At 42.4% G+C, this 15020-nt stretch overlaps 2 protein-coding genes across 6 annotated transcripts in view; one reads left to right on the top strand and one right to left on the bottom strand.

Annotated features, from left to right (window-relative positions):
- Positions 1-15020, bottom strand: part of RTF2 (replication termination factor 2) — a 62181-nt gene that overhangs the window by 26914 nt on the left and 20247 nt on the right. The window lies entirely within an intron of this gene.
- Positions 1-15020, top strand: part of LOC128416489 (beta-1,3-galactosyl-O-glycosyl-glycoprotein beta-1,6-N-acetylglucosaminyltransferase 7-like) — a 29683-nt gene that overhangs the window by 7286 nt on the left and 7377 nt on the right. Inside the window, exons 2-6 of one of the 5 annotated variants that reach the window (XM_053394312.1) lie at positions 3023-3186; positions 3611-3744; positions 4941-5979; positions 7469-7564; positions 8566-9978. In XM_053394312.1, coding sequence (XP_053250287.1) covers positions 5001-5979; positions 7469-7564; positions 8566-8795 — 1305 coding nt within the window. In that variant the 5' untranslated portion in view covers positions 3023-3186; positions 3611-3744; positions 4941-5000 and the 3' untranslated portion in view covers positions 8796-9978. The other 4 variants (XM_053394311.1, XM_053394315.1, XM_053394313.1 and 1 more) reach the window with 4 other exon arrangements.

Raw genomic sequence — 15020 nt, 5'->3', positions numbered from 1 at the left:
CATTGTCATCATAAGTTAGACTGAACAAACCATCCATCAACTTTGCATGCAAAATGTCCTCTTTGCCTTTTCTGATGACACAGACAGTCCTCTTGAAGGTAATTTCAAAACCACGCCCAGTCAGCTGTGGTACACTTATCAAATTGTCCACAGCTCCTGGAACAAAAAGAACATTACTAATCGTAGTCTGCAGACTTTCAAGTTTCACAGTCCCAACTCCTGTAGCTTGCAAAGTCCTTCCATCAGCCAGCTGGACCTCTCCATCTTGAGGTGTGAAGGAGATGAACAGATGGCGGTCTTTGGTGAGATGGCGCGTGGCCGCAGAGTCAACAATAAACCTGGCCTTCCCCTTCGAAGCAGATTTGCTGGCAAACAAAACCTTGTTTTCCACCAGCGTGGGCTTTTGCAGCTTGCCTTTAGCCTTTGGTGAAGCTGTGCCAGCAAACATAGCCGTGTTTTCCACTGGCGAGGGCTTTTGCAACTTGCCCCCCTGCTCCTGGCCATCAGACGTGCCTTTAGCCTTTGGTGGAGCTGTGCCAGCTAACATAGCCTTGTTTTCCACTGGCGTGGGCTTTTGCAACTTGCCCCCCCGTTCCTGGCCACCTGCAAGCATCTTGCTCTGTTTACATCTGGTCTTCCGGCCTCTGCAAAGGCTCTGACCTTGGTTCTCACGAGAAACAGAGCTCTCAGCTGCCGACTCCTTGGCTCCCTCTGGAGGCTGGAATGCTGCCTGGGATGACATCACAGTCAGCTCCCCCTGCAGCTTGCAACCGGTGCCCTCGGCATCTCTGCATTCACTCGCATTCTGGGAAACAGCCAGGACCTCCGATGCAGTCAAACACTGGGCTGGGATTATTGGCTGGTGGGCCTTTTTCAAAGCATCCCACATGTCACGTGCCGTGAGATTTCCAGCAAGCGTCTTTATTTCCTCCAGAGAGACGGATAAGACAATAATATCCATGGCCTTCGAATCCTGGCCCTGCCATTTCTCTGTCCGAGGAACTGGAGTGGCCTCAAATACAGTATGCCAGACTCCAAACTGACGCAGCAAACTCTCACACCATCTTGCCCAGGTCTCATAATTGTCCCGATTTAATTTAGGACACTCAGCAGCTTCAGAGGCTTGGAAAAACTCCATTCCAGCTCTTAACGCCAGCCGTGAGTCTTCTTCACTTCAGAGACCCCTTATCTTGGCACCCATAAATCACGAAGCCTGCTTGGCTCGGCTCCCAGGCCAATTAGTCTTTGCCGGACATCAAAGGCTCTTGCCGCGGCAACGAAAAGCCTTTACTTTCGCTTTTCCCACACATACCTTTCAGCAGTCTGTCGCAGTCTTACTCTCCTGCAAGTGCCGTGAATCTGGGCCCGAAACCTGTTGTTGGGATACTGCCAGGGAGATAAAGTCCATCTTGGCCCCCAAGCTCGGTGCCGGACGATCCATCGACTTCTTCCGTAGTCAGGCAATATCAGCAATTCAGCGACACTAAGCCTCAGGCTTAGTGCACACTATATCAGCAGAATTCACACAGCAGGAAGTTGCACAAGCAGAGAGCAGAACATGCATATTTACAGTTTATTAGGCATTGGTCAGAACAAAGAAATCATGACCGTCTCCTCCGACTGCTCAGGCAAGACAGCCAAAAACGAAACGAACTTACAACATAAACATCCTGTGAGACAGGAACTTACGCAGGCTGTTATACAAACATCCTGCTCCCTTTTAAGGTGGAACGGAAATATCCTAACAAGATAATGGGTGTGAGACAATCAGGAAAAGCCACTCAAAGAGGAACATAAAAAGGAGGAGGAGCTTATGAGAAGGGCCAGGAAAACTATGGCAGGATACACAATGCCACACCATGGCAGCCTCAGAAAACTGTCACAACATGCAGCCTCAGAAAAAAATTACAGTGCAAATGCACGTCAACCCAAATGTACTGACACTAAAGCATCAGTGCTGCTAGGGCCGTTTCCTCTTTTGCTTCATTCTGAATTGCTGACGACATATTATTAGGACAATGTTGTTTTCCTAGCACCTCTACTCAAAAGAACAAAACCTTTACTTTGAAATATCTGCCGAACAGAGACACCGGCAGGTGGAGAAGAGTCTTCAGCAATCTGTTTTTGATGCTGTTGCTCGGGCAGTAATACTTTGTGTTCGAAACAGTGGCGTGGCAAGCAGGGAAAAACATCCCTATTTCCATCTGTGAAATGCTGTAGCGTGATGTCCTGGTGACACTTCCTGTCAAACGTGTCTGGAGTCACATTTTGTGTGTCCTGCCACAGCCTGACCTTGAATACAGCCGGTGCTGGCTCTCCTCCTACCTAGCCTCTTATAGCAGGGAAATGTCAGTTCCAAATGCAAGTGGCTTCAGTCTGTCTCAGTAGGCAGAGTGTATCATAAGGATGCAAATTTCTTTCCAGTGATGTTTACATGTGCAGAGGCTTTTAAAGCTTTTCGTGAACTGTAGGGACTTGCTGACCCCCAATGCTCTGCTCACGCACTTCCCGGTGGCAGTGTTGTTACAACATCAGCCGTAGGTCTGCCTAATCCAGAGCGATTTTCTACTCCCTTTTTTAAAAAAATTGCTCATCCACCGTAGCACAGCCTTTCTGGCTCTGTGACACAGCCAGAGCTTCCCTACTGTAACACCCCTTAAACACACTCGTAACCCTCACAACAGGGTACACAATGTCCATTATGCTAATCTATTCTTGGCTCTGTTAGTCACTTGGCAGCAGACTGCAATCTCAGAGCAAGCGTGATTCTGTTTTGCTGAGAAAACTTTGCGCCCACCTTTCAAAGACTCCCTCCTCCTCCCCCTTCTCCCCCCCCCTTCCTCACATCATCCAAAACCTGATGCGAGAACTGAACCTTTGCAGATTCAGTGGACGCATGAGGCTTGCATTAAGAATACGCCGGACTGCTTCCATGTGTATGTTTACACAGTAAGCCAATCCCCTATGAGCCTCCAAGCAAACGCTATTCTGCTGGGACTACTATTCCTGATGTTTTTCTTAGGCCCGCACAGGCAGCACCGCAGAAGAGCAGTGTGACTAAGGCAGAGACAGGAGTAAGCAGCAAAATGGATGCATCTTCCATCTAGTACTACACAGAAAGGATTTCATCAGCACAATGAATTGGGGGAAAGGACACTCTTCTGACTTGAAGACCAGGATAGACTGGTAAGGAAAATGAGCTGCATTTCTTCTTTGAGTGCCTTCAGAATGTGTTTCATTTTTGTTTTGCATGTTGTCCCTTGAAAGCTTGCAGTCAGAATATGTATGCAGGTTGAATAAGTATAACTGATTAAAACTAAAGCTTAGATGTTACAAAAAAACACACAACACCAGCTAAATAAAAAAATATAATCTAAAGATTTTGCTGTGCTGGCTGTTGATCAGATAGGAGGAATTCAAATTATCATCAGTGCTGAACAAAATAACAATGACATGATATTTTTGATTCTACATATTGGCATTATTTCTACTGAATAAAGTTTTCAAACCTGGAAAAACATGGTGAAATCCATACTGCCTGACCGCCTATTTAGGGTCACAAAGCATTTCAACGGACTGCTCCTTCTGCTAAATATTTTTTCCCCTCTAGTACTGCATATATCCAGCATCTAAGAGTTCAAGGACAGAGACTTGACTTCTGAGCTGCAAGAAAACATACCACTGTGCTGAGAAGCATAGGATGTTACAACGAAGTCAAGTTTGTGTAAGACCACGTTCAGAAAGGTAAACATGTGAAATAGTAAACAATTTTGCTAAAATAGGTCTGGAAGCATCAAACTTACATAGTAGGGCAAGGCAAAACAATGTTGCTAGGGTTAGAATGCTTTACCTAGGAAAACACTGAAGTGTGTTAAACACACTGATTTTCATTTTATAAACTGCATTCAAAAGCACGCTTAGTGCTAATAAAATGTAAATAATAAAAGTGTTTTAATTTAAACTTTGTTACAACAGTGGCAACAGTGTGGCCTTTTCTGCAGTGACAAATTGCTGTAAAAGTGGTAATGTATTGGCTGTCTTACTAGAACAGAAGATCCCTACTCTTCTTGGAGAAAAACCCATTTAAGTAAAGGGATAGTGAATCATACATATCAGGCATGTCCAACTTTCAAGAGGCTGTGATCTACTCTCAGTATAAAAAAACTGGCAGTGATACATCCATTGTTATTGCCAAGGGTTTTCGAGCTTTTTTGGGGTACTAACCAAAGTTGTTGAGCTTTTTTGGGGGGGGGTTAATTAGTCCCGCGATCGACCAGGAACACCCCTGCGATCGAAGGGTTGGACATGCCTGATATATATGATGGCATGCATGCTAAAAAAAAATATAAATCACTGCCAGGATCCAGACAATTGTTCATCTAGACCCACGTAAGCAACAGGACTTTGCATTGTGTCTCTTAAGCCAGCAACTATGCTCCCACCCCTCAAAATACTGAACGGTAAACCCAGGGAAGTTGCAAAAGCAATTGCACAAAGGGCAGGCGGGGAGGGGGTGTGGATACAAAAAAATAATGATTAACAAATTAAAAGAGCTAGATGCAACTAAATAGCTCTTTGGATCCTGGTTTTAAAGGATGAGACATTGCATTTTTTCTCAGACTTAAACCTTGTCTCCACCCTTCCAGGAACAAGGTATATTCAACCTAAAGAAACTGCAGAATTGCTGAGCTGATATCAATAGAATGGATTTGGTAAAAACCACACCTGCCACCATCATGTCTGGTTTTACCAGGAACAAAAACTGAAAATTGCTTCAACAAAAACCTACAGCCAACTGCAGAAGCTTAAGCCACAATTAAGCCTGTCTTTCAGGAAACAAAATTTTCACCACAAGTTCAGTCCTGGTTGCCTCTAACAGAATGAACACATCATCAGGGTGAAGGTAACAAAACACTAATTTTCCTTTCTCCCCCTCACAGGTACAACTGAACGCTGTTTCACTGAACAATGGTAAGAACAAAACAACTGGAGTGCAAAAGATGAACCTACTTGAGACAGCAAAATCAGGCTTTTTTATATGCATCGTGGGTTGCATTATCATCTGTGCTTTCGTCTACGTAAGGAATACAATCCCCAAGGAAGGCGATGAGCAAAAATTCCTCCCAGAATTAGCAGAGTGTGGCGATTACCCCGATGAGCTTTGCTCGGCCCTCTTTGATGGGAAAGATGCTGCTCCTCAAATTGGCCACTTGTGCCAGCAGGTTATCCGCAGGCAAGAAATGTCTACCTGCATACAGACGCCTTGCAACTGCTCGACACTTCAGAAGAGACTTCACTTCATTACAAGTCCTCTGTCAGAAGAAGAAGGCAACTTCTCCTTCGCGTACATCATCACCATTCACAAGGAGCTGGACATGTTTATAAAATTACTCAGAGCCATTTATGTGCCTCAGAATGTTTACTGTATACACATTGACAAAAAATCATCAAAGGATTACAAGTCGGCTGTGCAAACCCTGGTTAACTGCTTTGAAAATATTTTTATCGCTTCGAGGACAGAGAATGTTGTCTATGCAGGATTTTCCAGATTACAAGCCGATATCAACTGTATGAAGGACTTGATTCATTCAAAAAATCAATGGAATTATGTTATTAATCTTTGTGGCCAGGATTATCCCATCAAAACTAATAAGGAACTTATGCAGTACATCAAAAGCAAATGGAATGGTAAAAATATGACCCCAGGAATTGTTCAACCACCTCATATGAAATACCGGACACATGTGAGTTACAAAGAATATGTGCATTCAGAAAAATCTTATGTGTATCCAACGAGGAATGTGAAAAGTGAACCTCCCCATAATTTGACTATTTATTTTGGGGGTGCCTACTATGTACTCACAAGAGAATTTGTAGAGTTTATACTGACTGATACACGTGCAAGAGATTTGCTTGAATGGTCAAGGGATACCTATAGTCCGGATGAGCACTACTGGGTCACCCTCAACCGCCTACCAGGTAAGCAGCTATTTATACTGAACACTGTTTCCAAGTCTTGAATAGTCAAGTCCAGGAGCCAGTGAGTTCAGCTTCCCTAAGCTATTTCCCCATCATTTGACCCTTTCAGTATTGAGCAAATATTAAACCAACAGTTTTCAGCACTGAAATGTGATGTCAACTTGCCAGGTACGAAATGAAAAAAAAATCCTGATTTTTAAGGGGCTTTTCCTGACTCCACACAACCCATTGGTTGTTGTTCTTGTGTTTTTTGTTTTTATAAAAAACTATAGGCAGGAAAAGCAGATTTTTTTTTCAAACCTTAGGACCTATCTGAATGTATATTTTAAAAATAGAAATCAGGCCTCTTCTACCTTTAAACAGAAAAACAACACCGTAAAACCACTCGGTATTGATATAGGGTCTACCAATTCCACAAACTGTTACGATACTAGGTGTTCTAGGCAATGTTTATAACAGGAATAAGGAGGAACTAGATCCAGATGATAGGCCAAGTTTCAGCACAATGGTGGTAGGCAACCAATTTTTTGCCCATGTGGTTTGAAAATAAATTCTGTCTCCAAAGGCTTATCAACTGTTGAGGCTTGCAAAGCACCACACCCTGCACTATGCAAGTACTGGGTGTCAGCTGACTGGTGGTGCCCATAAACCCTCTGTCAATCTAGTTGCATTCTTTACCTGCTACACATCTGGTGTCACATAGGCCAACGGGTGTAGAACGTATGGGCATGGCCTTTGACAAAACTGCTCACAGGCTCAATGGGGAGGCCCAAACCTTGGTTAAGTGGGACACCCCCTTTCTAGGTTGGTGGAATTGTCGCATACGAGGGTCCGCAGTCGTAGACTTAGAAGTATGAGCATGAGACTGGAGACTGGAATTAAAGGTCTCACTCATGCAAGCTCTCTCAACAGCATCTCCTATCTGCCTGCCAGGAATAGCAGAGTCAGTAGAATCCATTCTAGTAGTATCTACAGCCTTCTAAGCTCTCTTTCCTTCTTTTCCTTAGAGAGCTCCTGGCAGGCTGCTCCTTGCAAGCAATGGGGAATTATAAAGGGTGTTATGCCACAGTCCTATGCTGAAGCAGTTTCCCTACATCAGGCATGATCACATCTTTCTGGAACATGTGGTGCTCTAATGGAGAATAATTGGCACCCCTGAACCATGCAAGTTCATATTGGGCAGAATTTTTCAGAGGCCTCTCCAGATGTTGGGACTTGCATCACTGAATTTTGACATAGCGATGAAGGACTCCTGCACTACCACCACCTTTCAGAACAAAACGCAGTGCTTTTCTAAAGAGAGCTATGATTGCTGAATATTTAGTGTATCTCATGGGATGAGGAAATATTGGAACTGCAAATAGAAGAGGAACCCCCAGTCCAGAAAAGCTTGGGATTGCTAGCCACCCCTTGGGAGTAACAATACTGAGAGGTGGCCTATGAATTCAAACAAAATAACAGCTAATGTTGCTTTCAATTTGGTTGTTAGATGCTCCAGGTGCAACACCAGATGCACAGTGGGAAGGAAACATACGTGCTATCAAGTGGAGAGATCAAGAAGGGAAAAGCCACAACGGTTGCAAAGGTAAATATAATAAACTGCACACAGCACACATCCCCTGGGACAGCCATCTGCCAAACACAAAGAAAGCACAACTTCCATGCATTTGGAAACCTGCAAGTTGAGCAGCAGACTCCCCACTGAGGAAATGGAGGCTGTACAGCAACAGAGCTGATAAAACTACAGCCGGTGAAGGGATGAGTTGCTTCTACTGGATAACTGTAACTCCTTTCCTGTAATTGGTTTCCAATACGTACCTCAATATTCATTCACAAAGCATTTTTTAAAAAGCAACATGCACTGACATATGTAGGAACAGATATAATGGGCTGAGAATCCAGTAGCAATTTTACAGCAATGTGTTTATTTATATCCCCCAGCTTTCAGCGATGGCGCTCAGGGTAGCATACACGATCATCACCCCCTCAGTTTATCATCACAACTCACCTCAAGTGAGCTTCATGGCTGGGTGGGGATTTTAACCTGGGTCCCATTCCTAATCTGACAAACTAACCTTAATACAGTACCAAACTTATTTAGCTTGCACCTAAGAAACACATGGTTTGTGAATAAGAAAAAGGGTTCATTTATTCCTTAAAGATCTGCATTAATTTTGAAACAGATCTGGATGCATTTATGATGGATACTGCACGTCTAAGAAGTCCCATCCTTTGTTGATCATGTTCAGAGAGATAGTATTTGTGCAGGATCAAAAGCAAATGTGGTAAAAAAAAAAAAAAGGAATCCTAGGGTTTAGTGCAGGCATAAGGCAAACTCGGCCCTCCAGATGTTTTGGCACTACAACTCCCATCATCCATAGCTAACAGGACCAGTGGTCAGGGATGATGGGAATTGTAGTCCCAAAACATCTGGAGGGCCGAGTTTGCCTATGCCTGGTTTAGTGGAACCTTGCTTAAACAACAGAACTGCCTTTCCCCACCTCTAATGTAAAATGTCCACCACATATTTCCCTTTCTGTGTTGCATGCAATCTGGGGTTGTCAATTTGCTATTTCGCTTTTGCAGGCCATTATGTCAGAGACATTTGTGTGTATGGTCTTGGGGACTTAAAGTGGATCCATGAATCTCCCTACTTGTTCGCCAACAAATTTGAGCCGGCAACCTATCCACTTGTGATGGAATGCATGGAGAGGCATTATAGGCGTAAGGTACTCCAGCAGGCTGAAGTCCCACTGGAAGCACACTGGTATTTGCAAGAACATACATTTCAACGTGAAGCAGAACAACTGAAATAACCATTGCAAATATTTGGAGGACAAAGAAGAACAAAAGAAAAAAAAGAGGAAAAAGTATACATTCCAAAGCACATATCAGTTATGGAATCTGTGCAATACAGTAACATGTTCTATCTCTGAGGGCGTAAAAACGGAAAACATCTTTTAACAGAAAGAAGAGACAATGTGTTCTGAATCCAGTGACTTTACCAATACTGATTTCTCCAGACTACTATCACCATCCCGAAATAGGGCAGCAATGTTAATCAACACTGTGTTCAATTAAATATTCCTTTGATGAAAATCAAGGAACAAAAATTTTAAATGTTCAGCAGTATTTCAATACAAGCACCACCACCAGCGGTAGCTTCTGGAAGGCACACAGCAGGGACCTCCACAGCAGCAGAGGCTCTCCCTGACAAATTTGCACCCCATCCAGCAGTGCTGCTCAAGGGATTAGGACTGCCCTGAATTTGCCCCCACTCCTCAAAAAATCAAGTTGCACATTAACTAGAGAAGCAACCAGTGTATATACAGTCTACCACCATCCTGCAACTAAGTGAAGAATCTGTGGTAAAAACTGAAATTCAGTGGACCGTATGCCTTGATTCAGACGGAAGGAAGAATTAAGCCCGTTTACTGAAAAGAAAGCGGCAGTGAAGGAACAGATGGCACTGAACAAAGACATTCAATTATTTCAATTGAATGCCAGACATTATATATGTTTTGAACTGAAAGTTTACAAGAAGGCTTACAGGGAGAAGGTAATTTTATAAACTATTAAATTAATTATTGCCTAAGATTTTGAAACCAAATTTAATTATAACTGTGTGATGGCTGCAAGTTTTCTAATGTCAGGTAAAAAAAAAACCCTGTACTAAATGCATGGATCTGTTTTTGTTTGCGTGTGTGCTTGTGGTTTTCAGGACAGAGATTTGTATCTGAATGCTTGTTGTTGTTGTTTTAATTTAAGATGAACATGTTAGAACAGGGATGGTCAACAGAAGGCCCAAAGGTCAGATACAAGGCCCAAAGGTCACAAAACAATTTTTTTTACTGTTAATAAAAGTGTGTGAAAAGTGACCTATTGTTTCACTTGTAAGAGAAAGGGAGATTATTTTTGAAGCACTGAAAAACAGTTTATTTCCACACTTTAATGTTTTACCTCTCTGAATTTTATATAATAAAATGCTCTAGCAATGCAGGTGGTGCATGTGCTCCATAACTGATTGCTCACAAGCCACTGAGTAAAGCCTTACCAGCTATGAACGAATCTCATCAAGTCACAATATATTGTTGCAAAGGTTGTGTGCCATCACCAGAATCTGCCGAGCAGCAGCGAGATTCTAGGGGGTTCTGGCTGCTTACCCAGGGTCATGTTTCCGCTGGGAATCAACACACAGCAGAGACTGTCATGTCTTTAATAAATATGGTTTATCAACGCATATTTACACCTGGCTCTACTTTGGAGAGAGGTCAGAGCAATACATCTCAAGAAGGAACTCCTCCCCACAGCAGTGCCGCATCTGATTCCAAGACATCTCTGTGCCTCTGTGCCAGGCTGCCAAAGCACCCACATTGAGTTCTCCCTATTTCCTCCTCCTTATTCCCCGAACACCTCTTGCCAAGCAATTCCTCCCCTTCTGCCTGTTTGCCAAGCCTAGTTTTAAAAGGTGACATTTTCCCTGTAACCCACACCCTTGCTCAGCATAACCTTGGGAACCTCTGGATTTCTCTGTGATGAGCCATCAACACCTTTTGTCATGCTTATGGCCTCTATTCTGTGAACTGCCCTGAGATTTTTTAATGGAGGCGGTGTATAAATTTAACAGATAAAAATAAATAAATATCCGAGGTGAGGCCCTGGCCTGGAAAGGAAGCTCAGCCTATATTTTTTCCCGCTGGCCCGGCATCTTCCCTTCAATACTCCAAATATTATCTACATTCTACCACTTTACTAATTTCTAACATTCACTAATTCTAAATCTGCAACAATGTATTTCTAACCACCACCACCCGGCTTTTCCCCCTTCGGCCCACTGTTTAAGCATGCTTAACTCTGTGCTGGATATAGGCCTGTGTTCAAAAATTGATAAACACTCTGCCACCTGCAATCTCAAGTGTTGCAAGTCTATTCTACCATCTCGTTCCGCTGAAGCTAGCTGACTGCTAGTTTTATTGTCCTTATATTTTAAGCAGAAGATGAAAAGTTTGGAAATGAGCCTAAAAAGACATTATTTAACAAAGAAGGCTCAGAAAAAAGATTACTCAAACATTTTAACCCCATTATAGCTGTAAGTGTTTCACAAAAACTTGCTTATAAGTGAAAAAAAATCCTATGATGAGGCCTGCTTTCACAGAGACAGGCTTCATTTTAGGTATGAACCAAGTCTTGTGTCAATGGAAGCAAACACTTGTCCCTTTTAGATCTACCTTCCTATCCACCTCAGCCCTAATTCAGACTTGCAAGCTGAACATGCAAATTATATTTATTGGGAACTGCTGAAAGCTGAACTGCAAAGCCGTTTTATACACATGGTGTAGGATGAGAGAAAGGAATCTGGATGTGACTCAGAAGCCAGATAATTTCTACTAACGCTGCACATGATCACTGCCGTAATGACGGGCAAAAAGGAATATATGCCAGACAAACATTTTGCTTTCAGCCACTTAACAGAGTGCTCATAAATAGGATCTAGAAAAATAAAAAGCAGCCACAGGAAGGATGCGCCTCACCCAACATCTCTATGCAATCATAAAACACTGACTTTGGGAATAGAGCTTTTTGTTTGCAGGACTCCACTGCTAGTTCTAGTTTGCAGTGAAAACCCTTGTTCCCTGAAAGCCAACAGAGCCCAATTCCTACCTCTGCTCAACAAGCTGATAAGGTTGTTTGGTAGTTTTTCTCAGACATGCTCCCTTTCCCCTCACCATCCCAGAAACAACTGCTACATTCACCATAGGGATCCAGGTCAACGGCCTAGATTAGCTGTTAGTTACAACAGAACATATATATATTCAGCAGCCAAAATAGCATAAAAGGGAAAGTGTCTTATGTTCTACCTCCACAAGGAAACCAGAGACCGAGAAATCCCATTACAGTGAATTCCGAGGTTTCTTAGAAGCATGCCATCATTTTGCGCTTTGACAAATGCTCCTTTCCAGTTGAACACGGAAGGCTTTAGGAGTTATGAACGCCTTCAGCTATGTATACAATAGCGAGGCTTGTTCCTCTTTTATAGGTAGAGAATCTAAGCCACAGAAAAGCAGACCGTAGCAACATACTGTTCTACTGGGTTTCTTTCACGGCTTCAAAAAGGTCTCACTGTTACCAGCCAGCTAGTGGGGGTGACACCAAGTCTACTGTGCAGCAACCAAATGAAGGTCCCAAGACCACAGTGAAAAAGTAGCCAGGCCGCCTACTGCTTTGACCAGCAGCTTAAGCAGAAAGTCATCAGAACAAGCCATTAAACATTTTCCCACAACCACGAGAATTTTCTTTGGCAGTGGAGTTTATTTTAAATAACTTCTAACCTCAGGACCAGTCATCTGCTCCGCTATTTATTTGGGAAACTAACCCCCATGTCCCTTGCTCTCTCAAGTATTTTTTAAAAAGATAACATTAAAAAAAAAAACCCACACATCAGCATATGAATCTTATATGCTTCATATCTTGTAGAGAATCACTGACGTGCCACACTTACTTCAAGGTGGGGGGTGGAATTGATATTTTGACTAGATTTAAGCTATAGAAACTGGCAGAAAGCTGTGACTGCAGGTGGGGATTTTTCTCACGCACATCAGTAATTTGAAATTAGCTTTTTAAACAAACCACCGTAATGCTTCAGTTATGTTTCTCTTTTCAAAAGGGTGTTCAAGCAAGGGACCATAATGCTGGCTTTCTTGTGGGAGCCAGCACTGGATCATAGATCATAGAATTGTAGAGTTGAAAGGGACCCCATGAGTCATCTAGCCCAACCCCCTGCAATGCAGGAATCTCAACATGACAGATGACCACCCAACCTGCTTAAAAAGCTCCAAGGAAGGAGAGTCCAACACCTCTTTTGGGAGTCTGTTCCACTGTCGAACAGCTCCACAATGCTAAGTTTTAGAATCAAGGTCGAGAACAGAGAAAAATCAAAGGAAAGCCACTGAATCACTAGTTAGGACACTGGATTTAGTGACTGGATGTGCTGTAATTAATAATAATAATAATAATAATAATAATAATAATATTTATACCCTGCCCATCTGGATGGGTTTCCCCAGCCACTCTTCCAACCAAGTATTAAAATACAGTGGTCTGTTAAACATTAAAAGCTTCCCTAAACAGGGCTGCCTTCAGATGTCTTCTAAAAGTCTGGTAGTTGTTCTTCTCTTGACATCTGGTGGGAGGGCATTCCACAGGGTGGGTGCCACTACCGAGAAGGCCCTCTGCCTGGTTCCCTGTAACTTCTCACAGTGAGGGAACCGCCAGAAGGCCCTCGGCGCTGGACCTCAGTGTCCGGGGAGAACAATGGGGGTGGAGACGCTCCTTCAGGTATACTGGACCGAGGCCGTTTAATGGTAATCTGGGGTAGGATCCCAGCTTTTCATGATTCCACCCCCTTATAAAAATGAATGCCTCTTCTGTAGGAAAGAACAAAGGAGCTGCAACTGAGAAGTAGTGAGTGAAATAACCAAGTACTGAGTGGAGAGAGGTTACAGGCATAGGTGGAAAATTGAGTGGGACCTGTCCAATGTCAGGGGAAAGGGAGCTCATTTCACCTTTATGTTTTCCCCAACGGTAGCCCCCAAACTTTATCAGTGGGAGCCACTAACTTATGTGGAAGAAGGCAACAGAGTGCTATGAAGGATCCCCCTACCAAGAGCTTTTTAATGGTGGAAACCCATGTATGGATACACCCCTTCCAAAGGAACCAAGCACCAGAAACCCAGTGCAACTAAGATGCACATCAGTGAACCAGATATTGTACTGTACATACATTTGATATTCAACACCATTGGCAAGAATGTGGCGAGCAGTAGGCCAGCAATTCCAATTACCTTTTGCCACTTTTTGTTGGTGCTACAGGGACTGTGAAACCCAGTTACAGAATAAAATAAGAAATGCAGCAAGGAATAAACGCCTTCACCTTCCAATTACTGAGCCTTTTGAGCATATTGCCTTCATGAAGGCAACTGAGACAGCTAAAGAAACATAACATGAAAGCAAAGATTCTCACCACAGCCACAAGAAACAGGATTCCAAGGAGATCATGTGACCACGGCTATTACAGCCCTCTTGTTAAAATTCAAAAATTCTGTAAATTGTTATTTAAATCAAGAGAAACAAATGTGGATCCCAGTGGCATCCAAGTGTATGAATCAAAACCTCCAATTCACAAAAGTTTGATTTAAGAACTGATTTTAAAAAATCAGAACAGTCTACATTTAGCTTGGGTCAACTGCTCTGTTAAGAAGATAATATACTTGAACAAAACATTGAACTTAATTACTTCCAAGTAGGCATGTATTGGATAGCACTGCTAGTGTTGTGAATATTTTTTTTAAAAGAACAAATATTTAATGAGATTTAAAATAGTTGATGTCATAAACGTGTGATCAGCTTTACTGTATGCACCTTATCGATTCCAGACGGACTACTATACAGAATGCAAGCAACTTATCATATCCATTGCTGTTTACTAGGGTTGTGCTGTTCACTTAATTATCCTAGCTGCCTGTTACAGCAATATGACTATGTGAAAGGAAACAGCATGATGCATGGCAGCCAACAAATTAATTCCATGTATAACAAAAGACTTTGCACAATTTCTTTTTAAAGTCACAGCACGTATGTAATAGCTGTTATCACCAAGTTCAGTATATCTGTATAGAGATTCAAATATTGCACCATCTCAAATGAGGAAAAATTTCTTGTCTGAACGTCTTGTATTTGTTTGTTTTTTACCTAGGCATTTGGTTAAATGTGACATTTTAAATTTTGTCGTTGTTTTGCTGCTTGTCCACTTTGTGACAGAATTGTTAACTTGTTTATTGGACTTTTTAATATGATTTTGTAATTTTTTGTGTATTATTTTTATTATTCTGTTCCCTACTCCGGGATTCAAAACATAATAAAGAGACAGAAACCTGTGCAAAAGTGTGCATTGTGATAAGATGAAATGAATCTTCTTTTCAAAACAAAATGCTTAAGATGACATTCAAACCTGCTGCATAAGTCTTTGTGATTTCATTTCATTA

Source organism: Podarcis raffonei, chromosome 6, assembly GCF_027172205.1.
Source record: "Podarcis raffonei isolate rPodRaf1 chromosome 6, rPodRaf1.pri, whole genome shotgun sequence".
Taxonomy (NCBI): Eukaryota; Metazoa; Chordata; class Lepidosauria; order Squamata; family Lacertidae; genus Podarcis; species Podarcis raffonei.
Note: the sequence above shows the minus strand (reverse complement) of the source record. Positions and strands in the feature narration are given on the sequence as shown.